This window comes from Melospiza melodia, chromosome 5, assembly GCF_035770615.1.
Source record: "Melospiza melodia melodia isolate bMelMel2 chromosome 5, bMelMel2.pri, whole genome shotgun sequence".
Lineage (NCBI taxonomy): Eukaryota > Metazoa > Chordata > Aves > Passeriformes > Passerellidae > Melospiza > Melospiza melodia.
In genome coordinates, this window is record NC_086198.1 from 14,481,757 (window position 1) to 14,509,690 (window position 27,934).

The 27,934-nt window shown below is 38.0% G+C and overlaps 1 protein-coding gene across 1 annotated transcript in view; it reads right to left on the minus strand.

The window, feature by feature from the left end:
• TMEM131L (transmembrane 131 like) overlaps window positions 1-27,934 on the minus strand; it is a 79,487-nt gene that overhangs the window by 7,079 nt on the left and 44,474 nt on the right. Inside the window, exons 9-30 of the mRNA XM_063156342.1 lie at window positions 25,959-26,112; window positions 24,102-24,160; window positions 23,638-23,746; window positions 22,573-22,678; window positions 21,778-21,931; window positions 20,978-21,148; window positions 20,604-20,673; window positions 18,507-18,624; window positions 17,791-17,929; window positions 16,686-16,795; window positions 14,987-15,059; window positions 12,804-12,946; window positions 12,047-12,189; window positions 11,535-11,721; window positions 10,260-10,445; window positions 9,225-9,374; window positions 8,066-8,679; window positions 5,777-5,928; window positions 4,379-4,503; window positions 2,692-2,849; window positions 1,692-1,877; window positions 533-611 (exon numbers count right to left, since the gene is read on the minus strand). Of these exons, the coding sequence (XP_063012412.1) occupies window positions 533-611; window positions 1,692-1,877; window positions 2,692-2,849; window positions 4,379-4,503; window positions 5,777-5,928; window positions 8,066-8,679; window positions 9,225-9,374; window positions 10,260-10,445; window positions 11,535-11,721; window positions 12,047-12,189; window positions 12,804-12,946; window positions 14,987-15,059; window positions 16,686-16,795; window positions 17,791-17,929; window positions 18,507-18,624; window positions 20,604-20,673; window positions 20,978-21,148; window positions 21,778-21,931; window positions 22,573-22,678; window positions 23,638-23,746; window positions 24,102-24,160; window positions 25,959-26,112 (3,386 nt within the window). The remainder of the gene's footprint in view (window positions 1-532; window positions 612-1,691; window positions 1,878-2,691; window positions 2,850-4,378; window positions 4,504-5,776; window positions 5,929-8,065; window positions 8,680-9,224; window positions 9,375-10,259; window positions 10,446-11,534; window positions 11,722-12,046; window positions 12,190-12,803; window positions 12,947-14,986; window positions 15,060-16,685; window positions 16,796-17,790; window positions 17,930-18,506; window positions 18,625-20,603; window positions 20,674-20,977; window positions 21,149-21,777; window positions 21,932-22,572; window positions 22,679-23,637; window positions 23,747-24,101; window positions 24,161-25,958; window positions 26,113-27,934) is intronic.

Sequence of the window (27,934 nt, forward strand, 5' to 3'; positions counted from 1 at the left end):
AGGAAAAGGATTGGAGTATTTCTCCTTGTAAAAACAGAGAGTGGTCAATGAGAAGTGAAATGAGGATTCACAGCAATAAAACTTGTAGATGCTATCTCCACTGCAGTAAAGAGGGAGAAAAGAATGTGGGGGAGGGAGGAATCAATTTTCATGCTGTATATCCTAGGAGAACATTATTCCCATTAAAAAAATAGCACCAACTTGAAAGTCTTCCCACCTTTTTTAAAAAAATACAACTAAGCAGTAATGGAAATATAAGTTGCTAGGATCTGGAAGAAGTCAAAGTGGAAAACCAATTTCCATTTTTTTTCCATTTGGAAGCTTTTATTGTACTTATGCAGCATAATCAATTTTGCTTATATCTTCTTATGTACTGAAGATGATTCTCCTTCCAACTAGAAAGTACAATCAGATGATCATAAAAAATTACAAGATAAAAGGTGCCAACAGGTATTATCTATCAAACTGAGACAAGGCTTCAAGTTGGTGTTGTTTCTTTAATGCCTTACAGGTGTAGATTCAATTTTTTTACCTGGTATTGCAGATGTTATGAGACAGATTTAGAGTGATAGGAGTTTCAGATGGAAAATCATTTTGTGAAATATTCTCTCCTAAAGAAAAGAATGACTGTGAAAATCAAAGATCCTTAAAAAAGAAGTATGCACAGAATATACATCCACACAAACAGAATTATCAATGGTGTTAATCAAGTTTTCTCTCACACTGGATTATCACTAACTGCATCAATTCCAAGGCATGCTACCTAGGTCCATAGTCTTAACATGTATTTTATGATTTAGAAGTGATTACCACACTCTTGAAGGAGAGGTTCCTTGTTACTATCAAATTAAGTCTGAATTTAGAATGACTTATTTTCCTTTTTCTTAGGAGGCAATATAATTTGAACAAACAGGAAAGCCATATATACATGATTTGTTATCTATCAAATCACAGGTTCAGATGGATCACACACTATTATTAAGAAATGTCAAGTTTTATACATACACAAATACACATGAAGTTTCTGGATATTTTTTAATAATTCAAACCATCTTTTTGCAGGTACCCAAACCAAATAAATACTTAATACTTCAGACATGAAACATATCCTGGTGTCACTTTAGTACTTTAAAATTTACTTCTCGTGCCACATCACTCTGGATAATTATGGCAATGACTTTCAACTACTTTAGTGATATTCAGGTATTCAAGAATTGCAGTAAAGAAGCACAGCTCCCATTTCTCATACTAGTCAAGTGGCTCAGGTGTTCTGGCTATTTACACCTTAAATACACCTATCCAAACCCAGCTCCTCAAATCTGAACTGCTTTCACACATTCCTCATTTGTGCATTACTTAAATAGTTTTAATGTTAAAAAAACCCCAAATAATGTGATGAATCAAAGGCAGAAATTGCTTTGGCTATTCTGAGTGCCTCTCAGTTCTCCCATCGTTCCATGACAACTAACAGTGCATATTGCTTATTGAGGAGCCTGACAGTAATCTTCATCTCTATGAAATGTGTGTACTTCTTGTCAAGTACAAAGTTCTTTACACCCCTCCTTGTGTGTCGAAGGGGTGCTCTACAAAAGACGAGTTCATGTGCCCCATGCTGTGGTAGGCCTTTCCAATCAGCAGGAAGGCTAAAACTCTGTGCTCTACTGTGAAGAGGAGCTGTTTGCAAAACTTACTGGATGGAAGAAAATGCCTGGTAGTAATCATTGGCTTTTTATCTCCATCTGAACTGCTGGTACTGCTCCAGCTACCCCAGCTCCCTCGACTTGCACGAACGCTTCCTGACGAACTTCCACAATCTGAGCTTGAATCAGAACAAAACTTCTCCAAACACTTCTTTTTGGACCGCTGAAAAAAGTTTTCTAAAAAGTTGGGAAAAACAAAACAAAAAACCAATCAAAAAAACAACACAACATTTAAGAAAGTCTTGTCAGGGAAAAGTAATCTGAATCATGAATTTACATGGATTCTCTGAATTTACTGATGAGAGAAGAAATATTTGCTAGTAGCTTCAGTAACTAAACCAGCCCCTAACATAAGGAGCTTCTGATCTACATGATATCCCAGTAACATGAATGCAATGATGATACAGTGCTGCTATAGGCCATAGGTTCAAAGAGGAAGTGCATACTGTCCTTTGAAATAAATACTTAATACATCAGACATGAAACATATCCTGGCTGTAGGAACATGCATATGATAAAATGGTGCAAGTAATGAATTCATAAGTGATAGATTCTCTTATTATCTCATTAGAGATGCAAAGGACAAGCCTATAGAAATTGATAACTTCCTTCAGATCTCCTCTTCCCTAAAGCCAGGGAAAACAGATGATTAAAATCCTGATGGAAAGGCAGGAAGCAGGTATCCAAGCTTTATCTGAACACAAAACCAGACTACCAGTCTGTCTTTCCTTCACCAAGAACTGATGGATCATTGCTTCAGACTGATTCACTTTCTGGTCTGCACCATGAACCAACCCCATGGAGAAGCATGCAGAGCCCTTCAGAAGTCAGCAGCTATTATTTCAGGCACTGTGTCATACCAGTCCTGTCATCTTCACATCAGGGTTCAAAAGGGAGACAAGCACAGGTCTCTCAAGTAAGGAATGCTCTACTGCCACAAAATTCATATTCTGTTTCTTTCCCCATTTTAAGATAATTAAGACTGCAATACCTGTTTCTCCCTGTATGGACAAGTTCCCAGCTTTTTGGTCTGCTTTACAATTTTCCCCGTTGTTCTGAGGACACCAGGCTCTTATTCCAATATTCGCTCTCAGATCCGGCCTTTCAAATTCACTGCACATATGCTTCAACTCACTCTGCTCAGGGACCCTAATAGAAACACACCCCCCAAAAAAAAAAACGTTTGCATTTTACATTTCATTTGCAGTTTTCCTTTCCAGGCATCAAACACTTCAACTCACACAGCTATCAAGGCAAAGTGCAGGGGAAGCAGTAGGTTTGGGAGTCTTATTCCCCAACTTTACAGAAACCTAAAAAACCTTTCACATAATGCAATATCCTACCACACAGACTACTACTTCTCAGGGGGAGAGGCAAAATGACATGCGGATATTTAATTCCATTCTCTAATGCACCTGGCAGAAGGCAATCAGATGTTGCAGTGATAAGCACAGTTTAGCAGTGTACAAAGATCTAGATGCAAAGAAAAATGTGCCCTGTGCTCATTTCACTGGCACAACTATAACTAGAGTAAAATCCCAATCTGGAGCAATCTTAACTTTTTGCTAGTAAAGGTGGAATGAAATGTCTACATCCAATACCATAATCAGAGAATATTGAGGAAAAATTATTAAAAGTCAGCTGTCAAATTTCTGCAGAAATGGAACAGTTCCATCTTAACTCAGAAAGCAGCAACTGCTGAATTGGTTCAGGGAAGAGACCCTAAACTTCAGTATTTCACTGCTCATTTTTTATTCTTCCTATCTACAAAGGTGTGCATCCAGCAAAGATTTACACATGCACTGACTTCCCACAAAATGAACAGAAATGTGTATATAACAGCCCTTTCAGATTTACAATCTCCTTTTAGAGTCCACTGACCTCAATAGAAGCACTTGCAATAAAAATTAAGTCTGTGAAGGCTTTGTAGGATTGTGACTTTAATTCAAAGGGCTGGGGGAGGGGAAGGCATAGGATTTTCTCCTCAGTAGTGTTTCTATTCTAAAAGGAGTTTGTAACAAGTATTTTTTGATAATTCATACAACTTAAATTTAAAATATATTAAAAAAATAATTAAAAGTAATTTACAACTGACTTTAAAATGCATTACCACAATTCTCAGGGGAAAAAAAAGTAACTTTCCACAGTGCTCACTCAATATTCTTTACAATCTAGTGCTGCTCTAGTTGTTTAAATCATAATAGCAAAAATGAAAGCCACTCTCTCATTTCTACACATTTCTCTCCCAAAATTGGTAGAGGACAACATCCCTCCAGTTACTCAATATAGCAGATGATTCTCCTGAAGGTGGAATAATTTCAACAATTTTATTTTCCTTTTTTCAGTGAAGAGAACACATGACTAGAACTTCTCCAGGCACTACACAAGGGGAAGGAAGCAAACCATCCAAACTTCAGAGACAGCACATTCCAGACTCTAACAGAGAGCTACCACGGCTATGCAGAATGGGCTGCATCTATCTACATGGAATATTTTAAAATTTTTTGTTTTGCTGGTGATATTTAGTAGTGCACATTCCTAACAGTAAATGCTCAGGACAGGATTAATGTGTGTTTACTTAAATAGATAAAGTAATTCTGCCTAATGCATTATGCAAAATCTGCAGAAACATTACAGCAACTCTGGGTTTCTTCATGATTTGGTGAGGCAATACATACCTTGTGGATATATTTACATTCTTCTTCTTATTTTTCCTAGATGTTCTATTTCTATTCCAAGTCATATTTGGTACATTTCCTTCCTTTTTATCCTGAGGCTTCTTCTTTCTATATGCATCTTCTTGCTAAAGGCAAAAATACAAGCTGAGACATTGTAAAATGAACTTAACTTAGTCAATGAACTCCACTGGATTTTTCTAGCTAAATTTCTCTGGACAGAATGGCCTGACCCAAATGCATAGTTACTTCATGATTTAGTAGCTTTCCACAGCACATCCTCTTTCCAGCACCATCATTTTAACCAGCCTTTCCAAGACTCTGTCCATCAAGACAGCAAGAGATGATGACATAGGAATTTCTGAATTCCCAAACTTAGCATTTTCCCTTTCACAGCATCTAGCTCTGACTTTCAGGGAAATAAAAAAATGGAGGGAGAAAAAGTAAAGCAGTCAATAAAATTCCCAATGTGCTAAAAACAAAAAACATCTGCCAGATTTATGATCAGCTGGTGTGCAAGTTCAGCAGCAATAAATCCTCCCTTTCCTCAGCAACTGGAGGCAGTGGGGGAAGGTATTTATTTGAATTACAGCTGAGGAAATTATGGAGTAAGTTACTAGCAAATACTAGTCATTTCAAGAAATGCAAGAAACAAACTGAGCATCATCAGCCACATGGGCAAAGAAGTTTGTAACAACAATTCCCAAAGCAAGACAAGACCGTGTCTTTTCTCACATATTCCCCAAGCAATGTAAGCAATTCTTCCTTACACCTTTTTGCCATGGGATTTATATCCAGTACACAGAATATAAACATAATCCAGATTCTCAGGTTCACTAATTGTCTGATGAAGTTCTTTTAGAGTTTTATGCTGCCTGCAACAAAGGTACAGTCTTGATGCGTTTATCATACTCAGAAACTAGGGGTGAAGAACGATCCTTCTCAGCAACTGCATAATCTGCTAAAGGGCTTCTGCCTGCTGTACTCCCAAATGCAAGTTTCTGATGCAAAGCCCTGGGTTTGGAGATCAGGTCTGCAAGTGAAGGCCAACATGCCCACTTCCCTTGCAGAGAATGTTCCCACATCATTAGTGTGGCTGACAGCTGGCATTAGATTCCAGTATGCTTGTGCCTGCTCTAACAGTAACAATCTCTGGCTGTGATATGGCTGTTTTGATTTTTACCCAAACTGTTCACCATTCCATAAAGCAGCATGAATACACAATGGATGTGGGACAGCACATTGCACTCTCCCTCATTCATCTGATTTACAGCATTTCAGGTCTGTGACTCTACAAAATAGTCCCTACATACACACACATATCTATAGGTATATATATATGTACATAAACTATAAAAAGAGAATTTCAAATTTGAAAAGGAGAAAGATCACAATACCAACCTCAGAAGTAATCTCCTCTTTTGCACAGCATGGAGTCTCTTCCTTGGGTCCTTTACTAATCTTTTTCTCTGTGGAAGGCTTTAGGTTGATCTGCTTTTTTGAAGTCTCACAGTTTTCTGTTTCATTCCTGAGAGGCACTTGCTGGCTATTCCCTACAATTAAACAATAACAACTGTTTGCATGGGAAGAGAAGGGGTTCTCAGTCATAACCACATACCTTTATGTAAAAACAGCCTTGTATTGCTTTCCAAAACATAGGAGACTAATGTCTAGGCTGATGATACTGGAAAATTTTAAAACCAAAAGCTAATACAATGTAAAAATTCTTACAGCAGCTGCAAAAAGTAGCTTTGTGCTGGTTCATGGTCATGAGCACACCATTCCCAGCGCATACGAAGATTACACAAGTCCTGCTCATCTCATCTGAATTTGAGCTACTTGGTAGAATTTGAAGCTAGAGAACATTGGGTTAAAAAACAAAGAGGAAAAAACCCCTGCAAGCTGAGTAGGGAGAAAGGGCAGCCTTTACTTGGTGCTTGACACCTCAGAAGTGTCCTCTGCATTCACTGTGAAGACAAAGGGAAGTCATCCTTTCTTTAGCATGGGTTCCACACTAAATGTTCTTTTACTTGAGAGGCTTATGAGGAAGAAGAATTATTTTGATCTAAGAGTCCAAAAGATGAAAGATTCAAGAGGAAGCCTGCCTCAACAACTAGCTCAGCTGAGTCACACTGCTCTGCCTGGGCCAGGACAGGACAGAATTCACTTTGCCTCTGATTGGTTCCAGGTATCTCAGAGACTGCACTACATCAGCAGTGGTCTGCTACCAAGGCTTTCAGCTGCTCTGTGTGAGAAATGTCATCATTTACTGAACTGAAGTGGCCTTCTCAACTGGGAAAAGCACACCCAAATGTTTTTACAGTTTCCTGCCAACCAAGCACAACATCCCAGTTCTGAGTCAGATACTAGCTCTCCTCTGGAGGGGAACAGGCAGCCATGAGGACTGCAAAAGGAGCACATGTGAATGAAACACCAGGTGAGGGAGAGTGCCAGAGCTCTAAAGAATGCTCTGCTGCTCTCCAGCATACAAACATGTGAGTACCTGAGGTCCTGAACTCCCTGTTTGCACAAAACCAGGTCTGTAATGATCAAAGTACAAACACTGCAACATGGTACTTTTTAGACTTAACACATCCTACTAAATGTCTTGAAACACAGAAATATCACATGCCTGATAGTGCAGAAAGCCACAACTGCTAATAGACAACAAGAGATATTACCTTTAGTGCTTTACTACTGAATATAATGAATTATCTCCTAATTCAAAGCAAAGAATAAGCAACAATGCATTTTAGGAGCATATGACGAGTACCTCAAAATACTCATATTCAAAATATATCTCAAAATACCTTGTAAGAATGAGTGAAAATATCTTGCCTTCACCTGAGCTTGCACGCTTGTATCTGTTACAGCTCACAGGTAACAACACAAGAAGCAAGAAGCCCATGGTAGCAACTACACAAGACAGCAGGGCCTGAAATCCCTCTCTGATGGCTCATTCCCTAAATAAACTGCCACAGCTACAGCAAATGCCAGTTTTCACCATTCAATTACTTTGCCAAGTGCCTCAGTAAAGCCAAGCTTCCAGAGGATACATTCTCCTATCCTGCTTTTGATTTCTCCCAGGTGTACTTCTGCTGTTCTTAAAATTTTGAATTGTGAAGCTAAGAGGTAAGACTTCCCAGGCAGCCTAGCCCCACAATTTCAAAAAAGGAAAAACAAGATAAAAAAAATACAGCTATGCAATTACTGTGGAAAACACTGATTTGCAGATTCTTACACAATAAAAGTTCACACTATCCTGATAAGGTTTTCCTTATTTTGGGTGGTTTTATTGGAGGAGTTCTGAATATCTGCTTCTGAATGTGCTTGCTTGGTGATTCAACCACCGTATTTTCAGTGGACCTGAAAACAGCAAACTGGGATCCTTCTGAATATCTGACAAGGGCAATTTGTGTCTTATAAGCAGATCTATGACATCAATTATTTTAGCAGTTAAAATGCTACAGCAACAAGCTTGAAATTTGTAAACCAAGCAAATTTATGATTTATAAAACAACTTTAAATGTAAGCTGCTTCCTTGGGAATGTAAACAGACAAAGCACAGTGAACACATAAGAAACACCACAATTCCCTTGTCCTATGCAAAAGACAAAATCCTGATCACAGTGAACTCATCAGAAGATTTCACTTAGTAATTTAGACTGATAGAATTTGAGAAAAAATTACCACTAGTTTTCCTTATTTCTTGCAGTTCTGGCTGTTGTTGAGGTGAATTTCTGGGCAAGTGACTTTCAGGTAGCTTCTTGGACATCTTCACAGAACAGAACTCCTGTTCTTTGAGCTCAGCTAGATTTTCTGAAGTTTTAAGGTTAGTTTCCTTAGGAAACATACATGTTTGAAGATCTTCCTTCAGATCACACTCTGAAGAAGTATTTTTAACGAGAACTGTATTTTTCAGTGTACTTTCTTCTTTACCCAGAAAGTCTTCTGGAAGAGTTAAATTCTTGTTAACGTTTATGCCATTTGCATATTTCAGAGTTACCCAGTTCTCACTGACAACATCAGTGCAAATGTCCTCTTTTGGTGCTGAGATTTGGTTCTCTGCAATCTGATTCTGTTTCTCATCAGCAGCTGCAATGGCACTGCCAGCTGCTGTGTTTGGTTTCTGCTTACTGTAGTAAACTGAACATTTGTGTTTCTTCTGAGAGTGGCTGTAGGTCGCAGGACTTCTCTTTGCCGCACTCTGACTTCGGCTGGAAGAAGTGCCTACAGACAGGAAGCCCTTCCCTTTACCTTTATCTGAGGAGCTATAGGAATCCATAAATGTCTTGCAGCTTCCCCTTGAGGGAAAAAAAACAAAAAAGGGATTTGTTTTTCTTTACAAAGCCATCATGAATTGTTTTATGAGATATTGTTGTAAGAAAAGAAAGGGGGGGGGTATATTCATAAGCCATGAAATTGCTTTAGGTCTTTAATTTACCATACCAGCTAAGCACATTTTGATTTCAGTGAGAATTGAGCAACACTCTAAGTATTTGCTCAGACTTCCAACACACTTACATGCTTCAATGAGTAAATGCCTGACTGACCACTCAAGAGGGTCAGATTGAGAACCATCAATGCATTTTCCATTCTCTCCATGGCTGTCACACCTGGTGTATCCTTTAATTTTATCACACAATTTTTACCTTATGTATTACTCGCAATAGTCAAGATTAATAAACCCCTGAGTTCCTCCATTCCTCCTGGTTTGAGGTGGAAGTTCTCTAAAAAAGGCTGCTTGGAACACTTTAAACCAGCACACAGCAATATCAGTGAGGGTCAGACAGAAAGCACCACTCCACAATAAACACAGTAGAAAAGAAGAAAAAAAAAGTATTTTTACTTGTAGGAATCAGAGCTGATTACGTCAACAGAGTTGCTGTTCTGCTGTGGTGAAGCACTAGGATTTGGCCTCTGTCTTGATTTCATGAACTCTGCTAGAATATACTGGGCTTGCTGGAAGGCTATCAGAATCACTCCAAGCAGGGACAAACTGCCAAAGAAAACAATAGATACCGGTGTCTACAACTTTCAGGAATATTCAGTGAAAGGGTTAAAAAGCTTCTAACAAGATACACTTCTCAAGTATTTTTTTGGTAAATTCTACATAAAAAGACAGGCAAACTCAAAATACAGCCTTAAAAATGATAGTTGTAATAGTACTTTCTTTTCCTTTTTTTCCTTATAGGCCTTACTAGTCATTAGCTCGATAAAATAACTCAGTCATGAACTTTAAAAAAAAATAGAGCAAAGAAAAAGCTCATTCTAAAAGAGATAATCCTTGAAAGTAATTTAGAAGTAACTGTGTTGTAGTCTTACATCATATCATATTATGATGCATGACATCATATCATAATATGACCAATCAGCCCACTGTTCATTTATGATAGTCATCATCATTATTTAGGTATTTATTAAATACTGTTTCTTTCTTTTCCTAGAGAAAATGCTGGCATAAAATGAGCTACAAATGCCATCATACTTCTGAACTAAAAATTTAGATGCAAAATATCCTCTCTCTCCACGGTGTACTAATTGCATCAAACATATATGGATCAAAGCAAAAATATTTCTAATTCATCAAACCACCATCTCAATCATGCAGTGTAAATTTTGTTAGCAGGAAAACAGAATGAAAAATTCCTGTTTTGTCAGATCCCTGTAATCTTCTTCTGTCGCATCTAGAAGCAGGCAAAGTGGTCACTGCTGTTACTTCATTTGTGTTCTGACTGTTTCCAGTGTCCAAACCACGCAAGCAGCAGCACAGTGTGCAGGGGGATCTCAGTCAGGGATGCATCAGCCCATGTGTGTTATCACCACGGCATTCACATGCACTGCATCTTGTAGGAGCTCTGGGGTGCTGTGAGGAAAGCCTTACCTTACAAAGAGGACAGTGAGCCTCCAGAAAGACTCTTCCCAGCTGGGTCCTGGCACCACATCCGCACACAGCGGTAACAGATGGTGAGGGAGAGTCACGTTGAGCGTGAAGTGGAACTCCAGATCAGCAGCAGTCACCAGTGTGAGCTCACGAATTACCCATGAAGATGTAAAGTCAGGAGTGAATCTGTCAGGAAAAACAGAGGTGGTGTTACTTTTTCATTGTTTGGCTGAATTTTACTTTCTGAAGTCACACTGATAACAAAAATACAAACAATACGATGATGACAACAGGAACAACAATAATAATAAGAAAACTAATTTAATAAAATTTACCAATAATTTAATAGCATTCTTAAAATTACTAAAATATTGTCTCATTATTACTATGAATTATCAATTTATTAATCCAGTAATAACAGTTTAGTTATATGAAATAATATTATTTAATAATATTTTTTAAAGCATACTTAAACTAAGTGTCCACTATCTGCTTAAACTGTGCAGGTGGCATTAGGTCATCTTAAAGTGGCAAAATATGTGGCTTTATTGTGACTCTTCACAATATCTTGTTACTGTGACATGTTTTCTTTTTATCAAGGCAATATACATCATCAACTCAGGTTAATCAACAAAAGCACAGCTGCCCAGCATACAGCCAGCATGATTTCAGAAAGGGCCAGGTACTAGCGTGCAAAGCTGGAAAGATACAGAAAGCAGAAGAAACACCAGATTTGTCTCTTCTTCTACTTCCCTGACCCATCTCAGTGTTCTACTTGATTGCTAGAAGGTATAACTTGCCTTTCTAATCAGTAGAGGTAAATCTGTTGTATGGGAAACCACAATTACTTTACTACAGTAACATTAACTTTACTTTTGCTTAAGTCACAGTAGTATCTTTCACTCAAGGATAGTTTAAAAAGAATCAGTTTTAGACTATGTGCAATGCTGAGAAAACATGACTAGATTGTGGTCAGGCTACTTGGAACAAGCTTAGAGAGTAACAAGCAAATAAAAAATTGTGGCAACTGTTTCGTTTTAATTTATTACTTCATAATGCACTGATAAAAGCATGTATGCTGCTTTTTAAAAATAATGGGTCATATAAAGAACCAGTATTATATAATCCATTCGTTAGTGTTATCCTGAGGGAAATTCTTACTAAATTTCTATTCAAAATTTTGTGTGTGGTATGCCATTGGAGTGTCTGTTTCTGAAATTAATTATTTCAAATTTCCACTTCAGTTATTTTGTCAACAAATTTGTCAGTGCTTACACAATGCTGATTTCTCGTGATGAGTTTTGAGCTAGGAAAAATTCCCGACAGTCTAACACTTCAAATCCATATCCTTGGCAACTGTAACCATTGATTTTCATTGATGAAATTGTTATAGGAAGAGGCCCAATATTCTCTACTTTGAAGTTCTTCGTAATGGATAGAATTTGCTTGCTGTCTTTCAGTTCTTAAAGGAAAAAAGAGAGCAATTAGTTTACAGTGCATGAAATTATTTTCTTACATTCATAAATAAATTGCTATTTTTACTTACAATTGAATAAAAAAAACCCCATAAGTCACCAAGATCTAATATAGACTATTCTGCAGTAGTGTATTTCTAAAACTTTTAACTATATTCAGTCAGAGTTTTGACAAAAGAGAATCTACACTTCTCATGGCCAAACTCTTCAGCTTTGACCATTCTGTTTCTGTAACATTACTGTTCTGTATGAGTTCCAGTGCAGAGCAAAGCAGGCAGCTGCACAAGCAGAGACCTGTGTCTCCTTACTCACGTCGTCTGCAGTCCATTAGTGTTGCTTCTGGCACCTTGAACCGAAGGGATCCTCCTGCACCTGGGAGTCTTCCCCCTACTTTAAGCAATTCTTTGGCTCCAAAGCCTTCTACATTCACCACATCCAGAACAGTTAAGTTGTTTCTGCCATAAAATAAAAATCAAGCAGTCAGCCACTAAAGCACAAATTAAGTTTGCAAAGTCATGGCTTTGCTCTCTAGGTGCCAAACCAAGATAACAGTGTAGAATCAGGAGCAAAACCTAGACAGTTTTCTCCTAAACAGAGACAGGATCACTTCAGAACCAGCCCCTAGTGAATTTCAGACAGTAAAGGAGCAAGTTTAGCGACCAGTGGCACTAGATAACAACTGTGTCACCTAGTGAAAATGGTTGCTTCTTCAATTAATAAACTCCCTTTTCCTACAAAGGTAACCAAAGTTTGGCTGCATAAAAGACTCACCGGATCAATAACTCCTATCATTATTAAGTCGGGTTGAAAACAGCAAAGCCATACAATGTGTTTCTCTCTTAACTCAAAACTGCCTCAGTACAGTCACATGCATTTTATAACCCTCTGACAACATATCAAGAAAATTAATGACTGAGACATAAGGCACAAACACAGTCTAAGCAATTTTTATTAAACCAGAGGTATTCTGACTTTCAAATTTTGAGCATTTGTCTATGTGCCGGGACTTGGCAAATTCATTTTTACATTGAGCTGCTTGATTCTCACTTACAACTAAAATTTGGCTTACCTGATTAAAATAAGGGAAGCCACTCTTTTGTAGTCAAGAGGCGTAAAAATTACACCAACTTTTCTGGTTTCCAGTGGCTGTAAACTTAAACAAAGCATCTCAGAACTGCATTTCTTGCTGATGAGGTCCTCCTGATGTGCATTCTGTTAAACAAAAAATGCATTTCTTACTCACAGAAAACATGTGTGTTTAAAGATGTCAATAAAGAAAGCACTGTATCACCACTTAGCACCACACAGAATATTTCTGGCAAGGTGCAGAAACTGCTAACTAACTCGTTATACCAAAGTCTTTCCTTTTGACAACATAAAACATCAGATAAGATTGTTTATTTGAGCAAAAGTTCATATTACTGCACTTATTATGAGGAATGTATTACTTCATTATTTAAAACAGCTTTTATTTCCTCAGATGGAAAAGAAATTATATAGTGTCTTTCATATTCAAGAAATCCTGAAACACTTCACAACACAAGAACTGAAGTGTATTGATTGCACAGGGAAATGTGGCAACCATTATACCCTCAGTGCATGACTTACAACTTGATTGAAGTGAGAAAGGGACTGCTGGTAAATATGCTGATAATTTGAGTCACTGGAAGGAAGCCAAAGAGAATTCTCAACTATATTAATTGAAAACCAGAACCACCAGAAGTTCACTTAGTCTGGAAATAATGTAAATTATTTTAATACTGTTGTTTATTCTTTCTGCCTTTGAAAAATGAAAATAGCCCTATAACTTGCTCTTCCAGAACTGAGGTCCCCTCTTAGAAAGGGGTGATCAGATACCTATAGCAGTCAAAAAAACCATAAAGATTCCAAAATGGGCTCTCACTTGGTTGTTTCTCGGTTTATGGGTGTTGTACTAACAGCTTTTCTATCTTTTTCAGTTCAAAATGTTTTTATTCTTAGTCTATTTTATGAAAAATAATGCACAAAAACTATCAGAACCTGCATTTAATAATCAGTATTTATTAAAAGCAAGTCATGTATGGTGTTTGCAAACTTCCCCATGTCACTCCCTACAAAGATGAGCCTAACAATTCACTGCACATAAAATGACTAGGAAAATGACGTCAAATGCAAAAATTTAAATATTAGCAACTATTTATTTGGTTAACAAGGCAAGATCTGTCTCATATGTGCTGAAAATCTACCTAACCATGCATGTTCGCCCTAGCTCTTCAAACCTAATGAAAACCATGTATTGCACACACTGATGTGAAGATCCACAGCTATTCTTCCATTTGGCCAAGAGTACGGTGTGTGGGACTGTGGAAGCTCACTCCTCCCCCTACACTACCATCCCTTTTTCAGAGTGTGCCTACAGGCTAGGATTTATAAACTGCTGTCTCCTCTCTTTTACAACAACTCTTATAACTGTTGCCAGAAAGGAAAGGTCAGCTTTGATTAGTGCAGCAAACATACTCTTTTCTTTTTACAAGGTACAAATATTTCATTAAGATCTTAAAGCATACGTGCAGAAACCTGTATCTATACAGGACATTAAAGATGAAGCTGCAGTACACCCAAACAGCAAGGAAAATACATTAATTCTGGCCTTTTGTACAAACCAGAAGTCTTAAGAAGAGATCCTCTGGGTATTCTGGATAGTACTCTGGTCACCAGAATATGCCAGCATCCCTGATACAGCATTTTCTCTGTCATCCATGACACAACATCTCAGGGTTTAAGCACAGCTCAGCACTGGTGCGCCATGGTCAAGTGCTACCACACTCATTCAAAAATGAGGCAATGGGAACCAGAGAGAACCATGACACTCCAAACCTGAATCCAGAAGTTGTAACGGCATGAAGCTGATATGTAGAAATCCCAGCTCCTCCTCCCACGAACTACCTGACACTACTTCCCTGTTCTGAGAAGAGAACCAGCCCGCTCCTGACATCACTGACGCCACTTCATGGTCAGCCTGGAGCCAAGGGTGAAGCCCCAACAGCACATCCACACACTTGCAGGCATGCATGCACTTCCTCCCTACAGCTGTATTCAAAACTGACCCAAATCCTGAAAATAATTAACTACAAAGATACAAAACTGATGAAGAATCAAGAAAACACTGTGAAACTGCTTTAAATTGCTCTTGGGAAGAACCCAGAAGTAGCATAGCTAGAAAAATCTTTCTCTAGTGTGTCAGACCACTTCTATCAAAATTAGCCATCTTACCCTGTGAGAACATTCATCCATTAGCCTGAATTCGGTGGTTGTGAAGTTGATAGCTTGCACATTTATGCCAAACCTAAATAAACCAAAACAAAAAGTTAAGCATTTGAAACCCAGCCTGTCAGAACTGTTTTGACTTATTTTTACATGCTGGCATCTACTCTTAAATAGAGACTGCTTTTACAATTGCATTTTGGCAGTGTGAAATATGGTGGAAATGTGGGTCTGCATTTCAAAAGAATACACTGCAAATCAGTTTTATGTGGATTACACACATTTGGAAAACAGACAAATGGCTGGGCATTTTAGGTCTGCCAGTGTAGAATATTGTAAAAGATAACAGTCAAGAAATAGAATTTCTAAGCCACACAAACACAAATTCCCTCAAACTCTTTCTGCTGACATAACTGTTAAGAAATAATCATTATTAAATCTCATATAATTTATTCAAAAATCCCTCTTTCTGCTCATGATTTGTTTGGGACAAATTCCTATTTTCCATCACATAATGTGCAAATCAAATTCACTTAAAACAATTGATTTGTTTGTCCAAATGCAAATTATAAGCATTTGACATTAAGCATTAAAAACCAACATAAGAAAACCAACACATAAAATATAGATTATAGACGAATGGACCTTCAGCCACTGAATGAAAACTCACTTGTCATAACTATCTATGACACTAGCTTAAAAAGAACCAGTTAATGGATGTGATTTCTGGTGAAGTTAGAAGATCTGCAGAAACACAAGTGTGCAAATACAGAGAAAATGTAATTGCAAACCACTAGAAAGAGTCTATGTGGAAATAATATTTAGTATGCAAACAGATGGAGTTATTAATGTGCATATATATACACAGACATATATATGCACATGCATGTACCTAGGTAAAGGAATGAGGTTAAGGAAGCAATTACACAGGGATTGGGACCCCAAATAAGCAAGATACACCTAAGCACAGGAGCAATCCCACTGTCTCTAACCACACACACCTACCAACTATAACATTTTTTCAAAGACAAGTGTGACAGGGCTTATTTTGGTGAGCTTCAGCTCACTCACCAGATCCCTTTATTATTAGTCTAACTCTCCTCTAGATTTCTCATTAGATCATCATCTCAAATCTAAAACAGAAAGGCTAAAACAATGCAGAAACATTTACTTAGCTGACCCTAAATATTTATGCTGAGGTTGCTCCCTCTGAATCTGCATTTTGCTTCCCAGTTTCTGTTTCCTCTTTGACCAGGGTTATTACCTAAGAAAAGACTAAGAAGAAAACTCTTCTCTGGGATGGTTCAGATACCTTATTTTCACTGATTTGTCTACAGACTCTATAGATACCAACCAGCACTGTGAGGAGATGCACAAGCCCAACCCTGTAAGCTGTTCACCTCACCTGGGCAGCTTGCACTAAGCCTCAGATACTAGAAGATGAACAACTATAATATATATCTGGCAGGCCCAAACTTGCTTAAAACATGTTAAATTTGTGTTTTATCGATGATGAGGTACACCACAAAGGCATGCACCATACAGGGAGCTGCCCCAAACAAGGCTCTGTCTTCCAAAATGGGTCAGAACATAATCCCCATCTAAGTTACACTTTGAAAAACTAAATAAAACCCAATAAGTAACAATCATAAGGCATAGCAAATAAGATCTTTTAAAAGGGAAAACAGTATCCTGAGATAGTTATTACCATTTGTTCAGCAGACTCAGTGAAGCTTGGGGATCAGGGTAGTAAGAAAGAGGCAGAAGCTGCAACGTAACTGGGAAGGATGAAGGGTTTCTTAGTACGAAATATTTTACCTAAATAGTTTGGAGGGGAAAAGAAAGAGTTAAAAACTACATATTTGAGAACTGGTTGGTAAAATAATTCAACAATAGCAATACAATTTGCATTTTCAAGGGACTTCAATCTGGCTTTTGTGTCAATGCAGTATAATCATACATGCACATGACTGCATGTAACAGCAGGACATGTCACCACAATGTCAGAATTTGCAAAATCAGCTAAGAGTGCATTTTGAACCACATACACAAAAATACAGACCACCCCCACTCCCCAAACAATCCTTTCATTTGGATTTTGATTTATGCAGACAGATGTGAACAAAGCTCTAGCACAGAAGAAAGTTAGTGAGGTGCCATCCCTTCTTAGAGAAGTCTGAATGCAAGCAGGTTATAAAAATTTCTGTAATGACTAACAATTAAATTGGACAAATGGAATATTAAGGTAATTCACAATATGTGCATAGGAAAACTATTTCCATATGACTGGCTCTGGACTAGGCTAGGTTAGTAGAAACCTAAATCTGACAAACAAGAAAGAAATAACTGTCAGTGTGGCTGGAAGATACATTGCTCTGCAAGTGTTGTATCTCTCATAAATGTTTTACACACTTCTGTTAGACAAGACAGTGGCATGAGGAAGGCCATCCTGTACAGCCTTGCACGCATCACTAATGACAACACACCCTATCCCTAGTCCCATGTTCAATTATTTTACCACAAACATGTAACTTATATAATGAACACAAGAAAGTTTAACAATAACAAAAAATTGTTGGTTAAAACCTACACTGCTTTACTCTTCTCCTTGTACTAAAGTATTACAACTAGCAAGCTAGGAAACTTACCAAAGAACCAAAGGGATACAAATTTAGTGTCTTAACTGAGATCAAAACACCAGTTCATAAGCAATATGAAAATGTAAGCAGCACCAAATATTAACCACAAACTTTGTTATTTAAAAAAATCTAAACACTCAACTCAGAAAAAAGTGTAATAACAACCATCCTCACCATGCTACTTTTAACAGCTGTGGCATTAAAGTTGAGTGTAAGGCCAGGCTCTGTAGTCAACCGTGGCAAGAAAAAGGCAAAGGATTCCTCTTCAGAGTTCTTCTGCTGAGTAAAGCGAGCTGATCCTAAAATACTTCTCCTGCTTTATTGGCAAAAGCAGAAAACTTAATTAGTTTCTTTTTTTTTCTTTCAAACAAAGAACTACAAGATGATTTGCCAGGCCCTGTAACTGCATGAATTTATCTTTCCTTGGAAATGGTCTCTACTAAAGAAAGTCCATAAAGCTGTAGCTTAACAGCTAACTTTTGTGTATGTAGGCCAGGGACTAAAAACCATGAAAGCCATTCAAAGACCCTGAGAAGACTGCTAAGACTGCTATACAACCTGATGATGAAGGACTCATGCAACTCCATAAATGAGCTGGTAAAACATGCTTGGACTGCCTTCATGCCAGGTAGCCCTGGTGAGATAACTAGAGTCAGAATATTATTTACATTTTAGGCTGAAAAGCTTACTTGTGGCTGGCAGTGCCTTGAAATGAAAGCTGGGGGAGTCTGGGATGCTCTGAAACTCCATGTGCTTCAAGAAAACTAACTTAAGTGTAGAAAATGGTCCAGAATGTTTTGTTCTAATTAAGAATACTTCAGAACAGAAATATTCTTTCTTACAACACTCTACTGGCTTGAATTAAGAACCTCAACAGATTCTGTACAGACCTGCATGCTTCCCCACGTCTTATTTTTTGCCATCTTTCATAAAGGTCACTTGCAAGCTCGGAATCCACGTCCCAGGCAGAACGGTCCAGAGAGAGACTCTTCTGCCAAAGCAGATTTGCTGAAAGGATAATAGATTTTTCAGATTTTACAGAGATAATATTTGCTCCTTCCACCAATCTACTTGAGAACATGAGCAATCAGTATCTGCAAAGCATCCAGACCCAAAACAAAAAAAGCCAACCCACTTTTTCCCTTCACAGTGAGAATAAGCAAGGGTGTATATATATATATATATATTATCTTCCATATCAGATTTGTTTAAAGAAATACATCTGCAAAACCAAAGTAACTGTACATGCAAACAAGAGAATGGGCATTGCACAGGCTGTGTATGCTTTAGTGAGACCTTTTTATTGCTGCTATTCCTAATAGATGCCACTGAAGAGTAATCATGTCATCAGTAGTCTACACAGTACTGTCCACTGATGGCAGTAAAGTACCAAGATAATATGCTATATAGTGGTTCAAAAATATAGTAGCATGGCACAGCAGGGAACATAACAATTCCCAGTTTGGCAAAAACAGTCTTTTCATTTTAGCTTCTTTTCTAGATGCTGATAATTTTCTCAAATTATTCTTAAGATGAATTGCAAAGCTTTACATCAGTCTAAAGATTAGTGTATTTTAGAAAGTTACACTCATATTGGTTCAAGCATTTTCACACAGCAGAAAGTAGTTAAGTAGTTAGAAAAGAAAGCTTCTTTGAAAAGAAAACAAAAAATACTTATTTTGAAAGTGCATGTACTTTATTTTACAATCCTTAATGTTTAAAGTAATGAATTGAGATTGGTGATTATTGGAATAATCTAACTACAATTTCTTTAGGTCAGTATTTCCAGGCTAATGCATTACACATTTCTGCTTAACAAATAGTAGTATCCTAAAGCAGAAGGCAGAATACCTGTAAGTACAGATCTCATTATGTGTATTATTAGATGAAAATAAAGTAAGCAACAAGTATTCAGTTGTATTAGCCATATTCCTTCATTGAGATTAAAAAAAAAAAAAAAAAAAGCAAACATTTTCTTCTAAGATACAGACCTTAGCATGCAAGTGTCTCAGTAAGTGTTCAAGTCACATGTTTCTATTGGTCACCTCAATTCTCCTTTTCACATCTGACTGACTACTACTGCCTTCCTCATATCCTCACACAAAGACACATTTTAGGAAACATCATCTTGAAAACATTTACAGGAGAGTGCTCAAATATTTAAAGCCTATGCTATCAGCTGCCTTCTGAAACTCCTTACTGCACAGAGAGCAAAAACCACTATTCTGAACCAGCTTTTAACAGGTTCAACATTCTTTAGACAGTATCATGCCATGTTAAACCTATTGCTGTATTTTGCTAAATGCTAGTCAGGTACTTAAAACAGCTCCCAGCATTACAGTATCTGGAGATGGATTCTTCAGTCCCAGAAAAAAAAGAGACCCCTTCCTTCTGTTTCATATGATACAGTGTTAAGGATGCTGTTTTACAAGCCTGATATTTGCTGAAATCTATGGAATTATTGCTGTGGGAAAGAGATAAAGAGGAGGCCTTCAAATTTAACTCTAGATATAAGCAGATATTGGTCAATTTTTTGTTTGGTTTTCATAAAAGAACTCCCAGGATCTGGGCCCAGGTTATGCACATTTTCTAATAACTTTGAGTTAGTGGACAGTTTTACCATTCTACTTCGACATCTCTCAAGAAAACACATATGAAGAAAGAAAAGGGCAATACATCATCAATGAGAATTCATAGGAGAGTCTTAAATACTAAAATTAAAAAAAAAATGTTTCAAGACAGAACAATAGCTTAGCACATGCTATGGAATTAGATGTCTGAAATAGTGCGCCGTGTACTCAATTCCCTCAGCCATATATATACTCCCAGGACATTTGTTTTTAAACAAATGTAAAACTAAGTACTTGCATGAACACTAAGTACTTGCATGAACAATCTCAATATTCTCATTACAAGTCCTGCTATATAAAATGAATTTTCTACAATAAAACTAGTTAGATGCCAAAAAAAGCCTTAGACAAACCTACCTGAATCAGACTTTCCCAAGTAGCACTGAATATCACAGTGGGCAATTGCTTCAAAATTAAGGTCTCCCTGCTGGAAAAACAAAACAAAAACATGACCAAACAAGATTCACTTGTTTCACTTTCTCAGTGCATAATTTCATAGAGTCAAATAAGAGAATTTTGAATTAAGATAATTAAGTGCCAAGAGAACAATAATTCCATTGCTGTTCAACTCTGGGGACTTAACCTCTCAATCTTCAGAATGGTCTAACAGAGTGGTCTGATACTGAGCTTTTGCTTCAGGACTAAGAACAGATTTCTGGCCTGACAGACACTGCTGCAGCTGGGTTTGCAGTGCATAATAGCAATTCAACACACACAGCTGAACACCATACCTTGGACACAGTCGAATATATCTGCAGAGGTATTTCGAACATCACTCCCACGTTTGTGGACAAACAAATACTAGAGAGCACATTTGTTACAGTGTCTTTCACATTGAGCTTCAAAGAAAAAACATTCCAGCAGCCTGGAGGTAGAGTCAGAGGTTCAGCAAAGTTCAGAATCTGAAAAGAATCAAACAACAGCTGAATTAAAATTAGTACAGCACATTCTGACACAGCTGGTACCTTAAAAAATGCGAACTTTCTTGTCTTTTGTGTTTTTGCTGTTACTACATGGCCATATGAGTTCATACCTGATCCAAACAGTGCACGTACACAAATCTCAATATCAAACATAAGAAGAGCCATTTAGATGCCTATATTGTGTGCTTATTCCTAAACCAGATTTGCCTGATTTGAATCAAGCAGTTGTGCCAGTAAATCACTGGCTTTAAAGGTCATCTATGCAGTAAAGGCTTCCACTATGAAGAAATGCTGAATCCTAGAGAGCACAAACACACACATTCAACAATTCTGAGAACAGAGCAATGGTCTGTAATTTGATGCATCTGTAGCTGCAACTCAAATGAAGGAACAGTTGTCAATAAAACAATACAAAAGTAAGCTGGACAGTGAATAATGCCTCTTGAGACAGTAACCTAATAGTTACAGATGTACATAAACCTTTATTTTTAATGGATTCCAACCAGTTCTAAGAACACAGAGTTCTTCAAAGAACCCATTTTGTATGTCAAAAGTCCATATCTTTAAATCAAATACAAAACATTGTACAAAGAAGAAATTAAGCTTACCTTAACTAGGTTTTTTGTTTCTCTGGCTATGAAGACCTCATTCAATTCAACGCTGAAGTAAAAATTGTTTGTAAACCATATGGACCAATATCCTGAAGTATTATGATGTGGTTCTATATGAAACAGTGCTGCAGAAGGATCTACATCAAAATACCTATAAGTAAATACATCAAAAATATAAATACATCTGCTATTGTTCTTGAGTACACAAATGGTCTACACAAGAGAAGATAACATAGCATTTGTGTATGATGGGGCTCTTCTAAGTTTTCCCAGAGAAGAACAAAATTATTTATTTGGGAATAATGACATACGAGAGTAAAAATTCACAAGAACCATGTAAAAGAGACATGCAAAGTATCTATCCCTCTTGTCATGCTATAGTACAACATTGCCCATTGCTTTATGATACAGCAGGCTGGATGAAATTAGCAAAAGATGACTGAAGCAGGAAAAAACTTCACATTTTTTCTAAGACTATCCAGCTTCTGCATTGCATTAAAAAGGGTGCTGGAAATTTTATCATAGACTAAGCAACGTTTACATGATATAAGCTCTTAAAGCACATCTTTTTATGGGCTCCTAAAATTCTTCTTGGGATAAAATACAGAATTACTGCTTTAAATTTGTGACATTTGGCAAATGACACAGCAACAATAGGAAGAAGCCTCCTCACTGACCTTGGAATCAGAGTGACAAAGAAAGTTAACGTCATCTCTTGAAAGTAAAGCACAGTATTTCCATTATAGTATCAGTGCATGTTAACAAACAAACAAAAATCCACTGCCAACCTACCCTTCCATTACAGGACAGAAAAGACAGGCTTTGAGTGTTGTAGTGCCTTTCAAAAGATAGTTCTTGCTGTTGTCAGAATAAAGACTTTCACTGTCACAGGATGCAGCTGGGAAAGAGCAGACACATGGAATACATCAGTCACAAGCATATCCAAAATTATTTTCATGGGAAGATTTGCAAGAACACTAAAAAGGGCAACCTTTGCTGATGCAATGCTCACACAGGTGAGTAAAATATCTAATTGTTTGAGTCCTAAGACTCAATTTTTTTCAGAGATTTCAAACCTTGCTATAAGAAGTATTCATGAATGATAAACACCTTCAAAAATACACACACAATAAAGCTGTGAAGAGCAATTTTAACCACCTGTCATTGGCATAGCATTCTTACTAATCAGAGCACACTGCCTTCTTTCAACAACTGAAAAATTCCTCTGAAAAAGAGAATCACTTAACATAACAGTCCCTTCTTTCTTCTTATTCATCTATGTTTTCCCTAGGAAAACATGTCTCAATGTCATTATGAAAGCAGCCTGTTTCATTAATGTTTCAAGTCTGTACACTGCAGTCTAGTGGCCAGAACAGGAAGCAGGCTGGAGTCAGGAATGCTTAAATGCCAATCTCTGCTCTTCCACAAACACGTCTGGTTTCAGGCAAGCCTCTTCAATGGTCCTGCCAAGCAATGTCATAGAAAATGACCACCCAAGCACAATAGCCTTTTAGAAAACATATTTTAAACAGAAAAAAACCCACATAAACCATAAAAGGATGTTGAAAAAGTACATTCAATAATTATGCTTATTGTAAAGTCAGCTAACATTTCAGAAACTGGTTTTTGCCCCGTTTTCAAGTATGTATAGCTTAGAGCCTTCAACCAGCATAAGAAGAACCACATATACACAAAAAAGGGTGGAAACTATTAGCAAAAAGAATTCATCCCCTTTCTCAATAAAGTCTAGACAAGATGATTTTGAGATCTTTCAGGGTCTCTGCTGAAAAAAGCTACCTTTTTTCAGCAATTAAATCCTGTTTAATCATATTATCTCCAAATATGGGTTACCTGTACCTTTACAAGAAATAGAAGCAACTTTTGTGAAGTTTGTAGATGATGAGGATAGCAGTACTGGCTCAAACTTCACAAGGGATGTATATTTTTGTGACAACTGCCGTATTTCCTGCAGGAAGACAAGACAAGTTATTTTTATAGCAGTACTACCCTTATTAGTGCTGCAGCTCCTGTATTAGTCTATCTTCTTGTCAAATTTGCATTCCACCATCTGCCATTTTCTCTTATCTTCTAAATTAACACATGAATTTTTATTCAAGTTAACAGCTCTTACATATTAAAAAAAAATAATCCATCACTGAACTACAACATGTCATCTCAAGGACCTACTAGACATTTGGGCACACTTTAAAACTTAGAAGTGTGACATTTGCCACCAGCAAAATCAATCTGCTATTAGAGAAAGCTAATTCCCTAATCAAATTCACCACCCTAAATTATGACTTCCTGAAGCCCACGATTACCTGTATATGCACCAGGCTGTTTCCAGAATGCATGATATACAGATCTACTGATGAATGACCTGTCCAAAGGAATAAACACCATGGTAAGATCACCAAGGACAGAAACACTTGTTTTGTCAGACACTCACAGGAGAAGCAATCCCAATTTAAAATTTAAAATCTTTGTGTGACAGATACCCTTGTAAAAAGGACAAACTGTTCACATCTTGAGCTGGCAAACATTCAAGAGAGAAATAAAAATGCTTTAAAATGCAAGCATCTCCAGGAAATAATGCAAAGTTGGATTCAGCACTTTGGGCTCAAATCAGAAATGGTCTATTACCCAGCAGGTAGCAGACTATTGCCTAAAGTAACAGGAGACAGGGGTAACACAGCTTTCACCTGCTGGTAAGGTGGTACTGCTATATTGGGGAACCACCTTTGGTCACTGGCACCTATGGTCCCATCCACAGGACAGTAGGAAGATGTAGAGGACCAAAAGAAGGGCAGCAGGACAGAGTAAGAGGTGACCATCATACTACAGTCCTTGCACAAGGGAGGTAACTAAGTTTTTGCCCTTGCTTATACTTGCATTAAATCAGTGTATGCAGGCTGACATGAAAGGACGTTCTCCTGCCTGACCAACCATGATTTCTAACAATGTGTGTGCTTTGCTCAGCTGCTTGAAAGCAAGACTGCAAGTGTGAGCTTCCAAAAGAGGGTTCAAGGTATTGATTATGAGCTCCACACACCCCACAGCTTCTCCTCTGCAGCCTTCCCAGCTGGTTAGTTCCCCTGTGCAGACCATGCCTACCTGCTGTCCCACCAACAGCTAATCCAAAAGGCTTATAGGACCAACCTCTAGCACAGACAGGACTTATAATTGCACTATATTTAACAGAAAACAGCCCTAAAAGATACTTCTAGTACTTTAACCATCAAAAGTGTTAACAGTGAGCACCCTTGACAGAACAGATGGGAACAATTTTCTACCAGCATTAGAATAAATGTACATCCACAACTCAACATAACAAAGCCCTGGCATCTCACTGGCAGGGAAACTAGGTTTACAGTGGGTATTTCAGTTTCAGCTCTTGAAATACCACATCACAGAACAGGCATGAGGGAAACAGAACATTTCATAGATATTGTTTTGTGTATATTGTATCTATTGTTTTGTGACTAGATTTTGAAATGCATCTCTCAAAAGACAAAAAGATCATGTTCCACATCAACAAGTACGTTAAAAAATGTTATTTTCATCTGGATTCTTAAGCAGTTTCTCATTCTCCAATCAGAAAGGAAAACTGGCAAAAATGTCTAAAAAAAGCTATTCTACTAGACTGCAAGACTCTATAAATAATTTAAAATCCCCCGGATTTAGAGGATTTGCAGCATAAAGAAACTGCAAGGAGTTGATTGTTTTGCCTGTGGAATTCTAGCTTACAAGAACAAATGACGTGCACATCTGTATTACCTCATTCCCCTACTTTCCATAATGGCCACTATCCCCAGTACCATATAAACCACTCTGCCTTCACAATCCCATTATGGTCAATTTAATTCATGGGAAATCAGAAATGCAGTTATAGAATTAAAAGGACCATGTCATCTTTCCACACTATTTAAACATGAGGGACTGAAGAATGAAAGAGATCTAGTTTACAACTTTACAACTGTTACCTTTATGAAGAAAACTGTTTATGATAACTCTGCCATACACAAATTCTCTGCTAGCTGTGTTTAACTGAACTTACTTGGTTTCCCTTACTTGTGAAATTAAGTTGTCACTGAATTTGACTCAATTTAGGATGTCAAATTACAAATTATGTATAAAACCAAGCTGAATTACACTTAACAGGTAGATTTAGGACTTACCTGAGGTCTTTGTTCTTTCAATTGCTACATAAACTATCAAAAGATTCTCCAGTAAGTATTGTCTGTGCTCCACAAAATCTTGCTGGGCATTTTCGACTCTTACTGTTAAGCTCATTTCTAGCAGCATTGGGTCATCAGACATAAAACAGCAACTCTGGAGTGAGACAAAGGGATATGGTGTGTGAATGATGGGGGAAGAATAGAAAAAATTCATTACACTAATGAACTTTGAGAAATTAATCAAAGCTATTATCTAAGAGACAAGGTTTCCAGCACCAAAGTGCTGGCAAAACAAAAGTAATTAGGACCTTTGCTAAAATCTCAGCAGAAACCAAACACAGTGCAGGTACAGAGAGCACAGCAAAAACAAAGACAAAAACAACTCAAAAAGACACTGAACCTTGAGAGAATGCAAATTTATAAACTGTCTTAGTCAGTCTCACCTCAGGAACTGTAAAACAGTTTCCTTTGTTAAATCCTCTGCCTTCAATAAAATGTGCCATAAACAGACTGATGCATGTGTCTTAATGGTAGGAAGACAGTTCATGTTCACTGGTCTGTTTATAGTTAATTTTTCCAAATCCTGTGCTTTTGTCTCCATTTCTCACTGAAGTAATTTTAAAAAAACAAACATACATGTACAATTCTTAATAGAAAACACTGTTGTCTGGCTAGAATACTTCAGAAAAATACAAATAGGATTTTATTTCTGTCTGTAAGTAGTGGCTGCTGTTAACACAGCTAAGTCATAGCAACTACAAGGACACGGACACCATTTTGCAAAAAAAAATTGAAGTCAACAAAGCAAAATAGAACTAGACAACCAACAGTGAACAACATTAATTAGTCCTGCATCAAACCACAAAGGTCACTAAATTCAAACGACAAAGGTCACTAAAGGAGGACTAATTTGCTCAGGATGGAGGATTAGGAGGAGAAAACTGGCATGGGAAGTGCTCTCAGAAGTGCAGCAGAACACTTCCAAGTCTTGAGATTTCAAGTAGCACAAGCAAGTACAGCAGGGGTGGGGAAGTGCCTGAGGATGAGATCACAGCTCACACAGCTCACACAGCATCAGAGACCCCCAGCACTTGAAATAGCTGCCAGGAGCAGGAGATGGGCTGCCATGGAGACTGGGGCACAGGCGTGGTGCGCCCTAGGGAAGCTGAGAGCACAGGGCAGGAAGCTGCACTCCACACAGCCTCCCTAGGGAAGCTGAGAGCACAGGGCAGGAAGCTGCACTCCACAGAGGCTCCAGTGCTCAGGTGCACCTCAAGCCCCTCAATGCACTGCGCACCGCAAGAACCAAACGGGGAAGTGAAGCGGCTCAGGAATGCCACCATGTGCAACACGTGCTCCACACAGGAATACAGCTATGGAGCCTGGGCCTCATTGCTCAAACTCTTACAAATTTCCTCACTGCTCCTGGGGCACGAGGTGCCACTGGCCACAGCGCGGGCCAGCTCCTCACCCACGGCGTGGGCACCGAGCAGCACCCGCCCATCCTGTGAGGACACCCAGAGACGGGAGGAGAACCCGGGAGGCACCGCCCAGGACACGAGACAACCTCCTCTCCTGAGGGCTCAGTGCTTTTGGAGAGGCTAACACACTCTGCTAACACACTAGCCCCTCCTCAGCGCTGCCCAGCTGCCCTCATGCTCCCCTGAGAAACAGCCCAGGCTTCAGCCTCTCAGCTCACTGATCACTTCTCACTGGGAACCAGACACTTGTGAAAAGTTTCTGGAGAAAAGAAATCACAGAAATCTAATCATTTTTGTGCCCCACGTCAGCAGTACAACACCTACACATCAGAATGCTTAGCCTGTTGGAGTGGTTTTGGTTTGTTTTTATGTGAGGTTTATGGGGTGGTGGGTATCATTTTTCATCTCCTTCTCTTCTAAAGATTTTTGTGTGGTATGTGTGACACTTAATTTGTATCAGAGAACACAATTTTATAAAAGCACAATTCCCCTTTA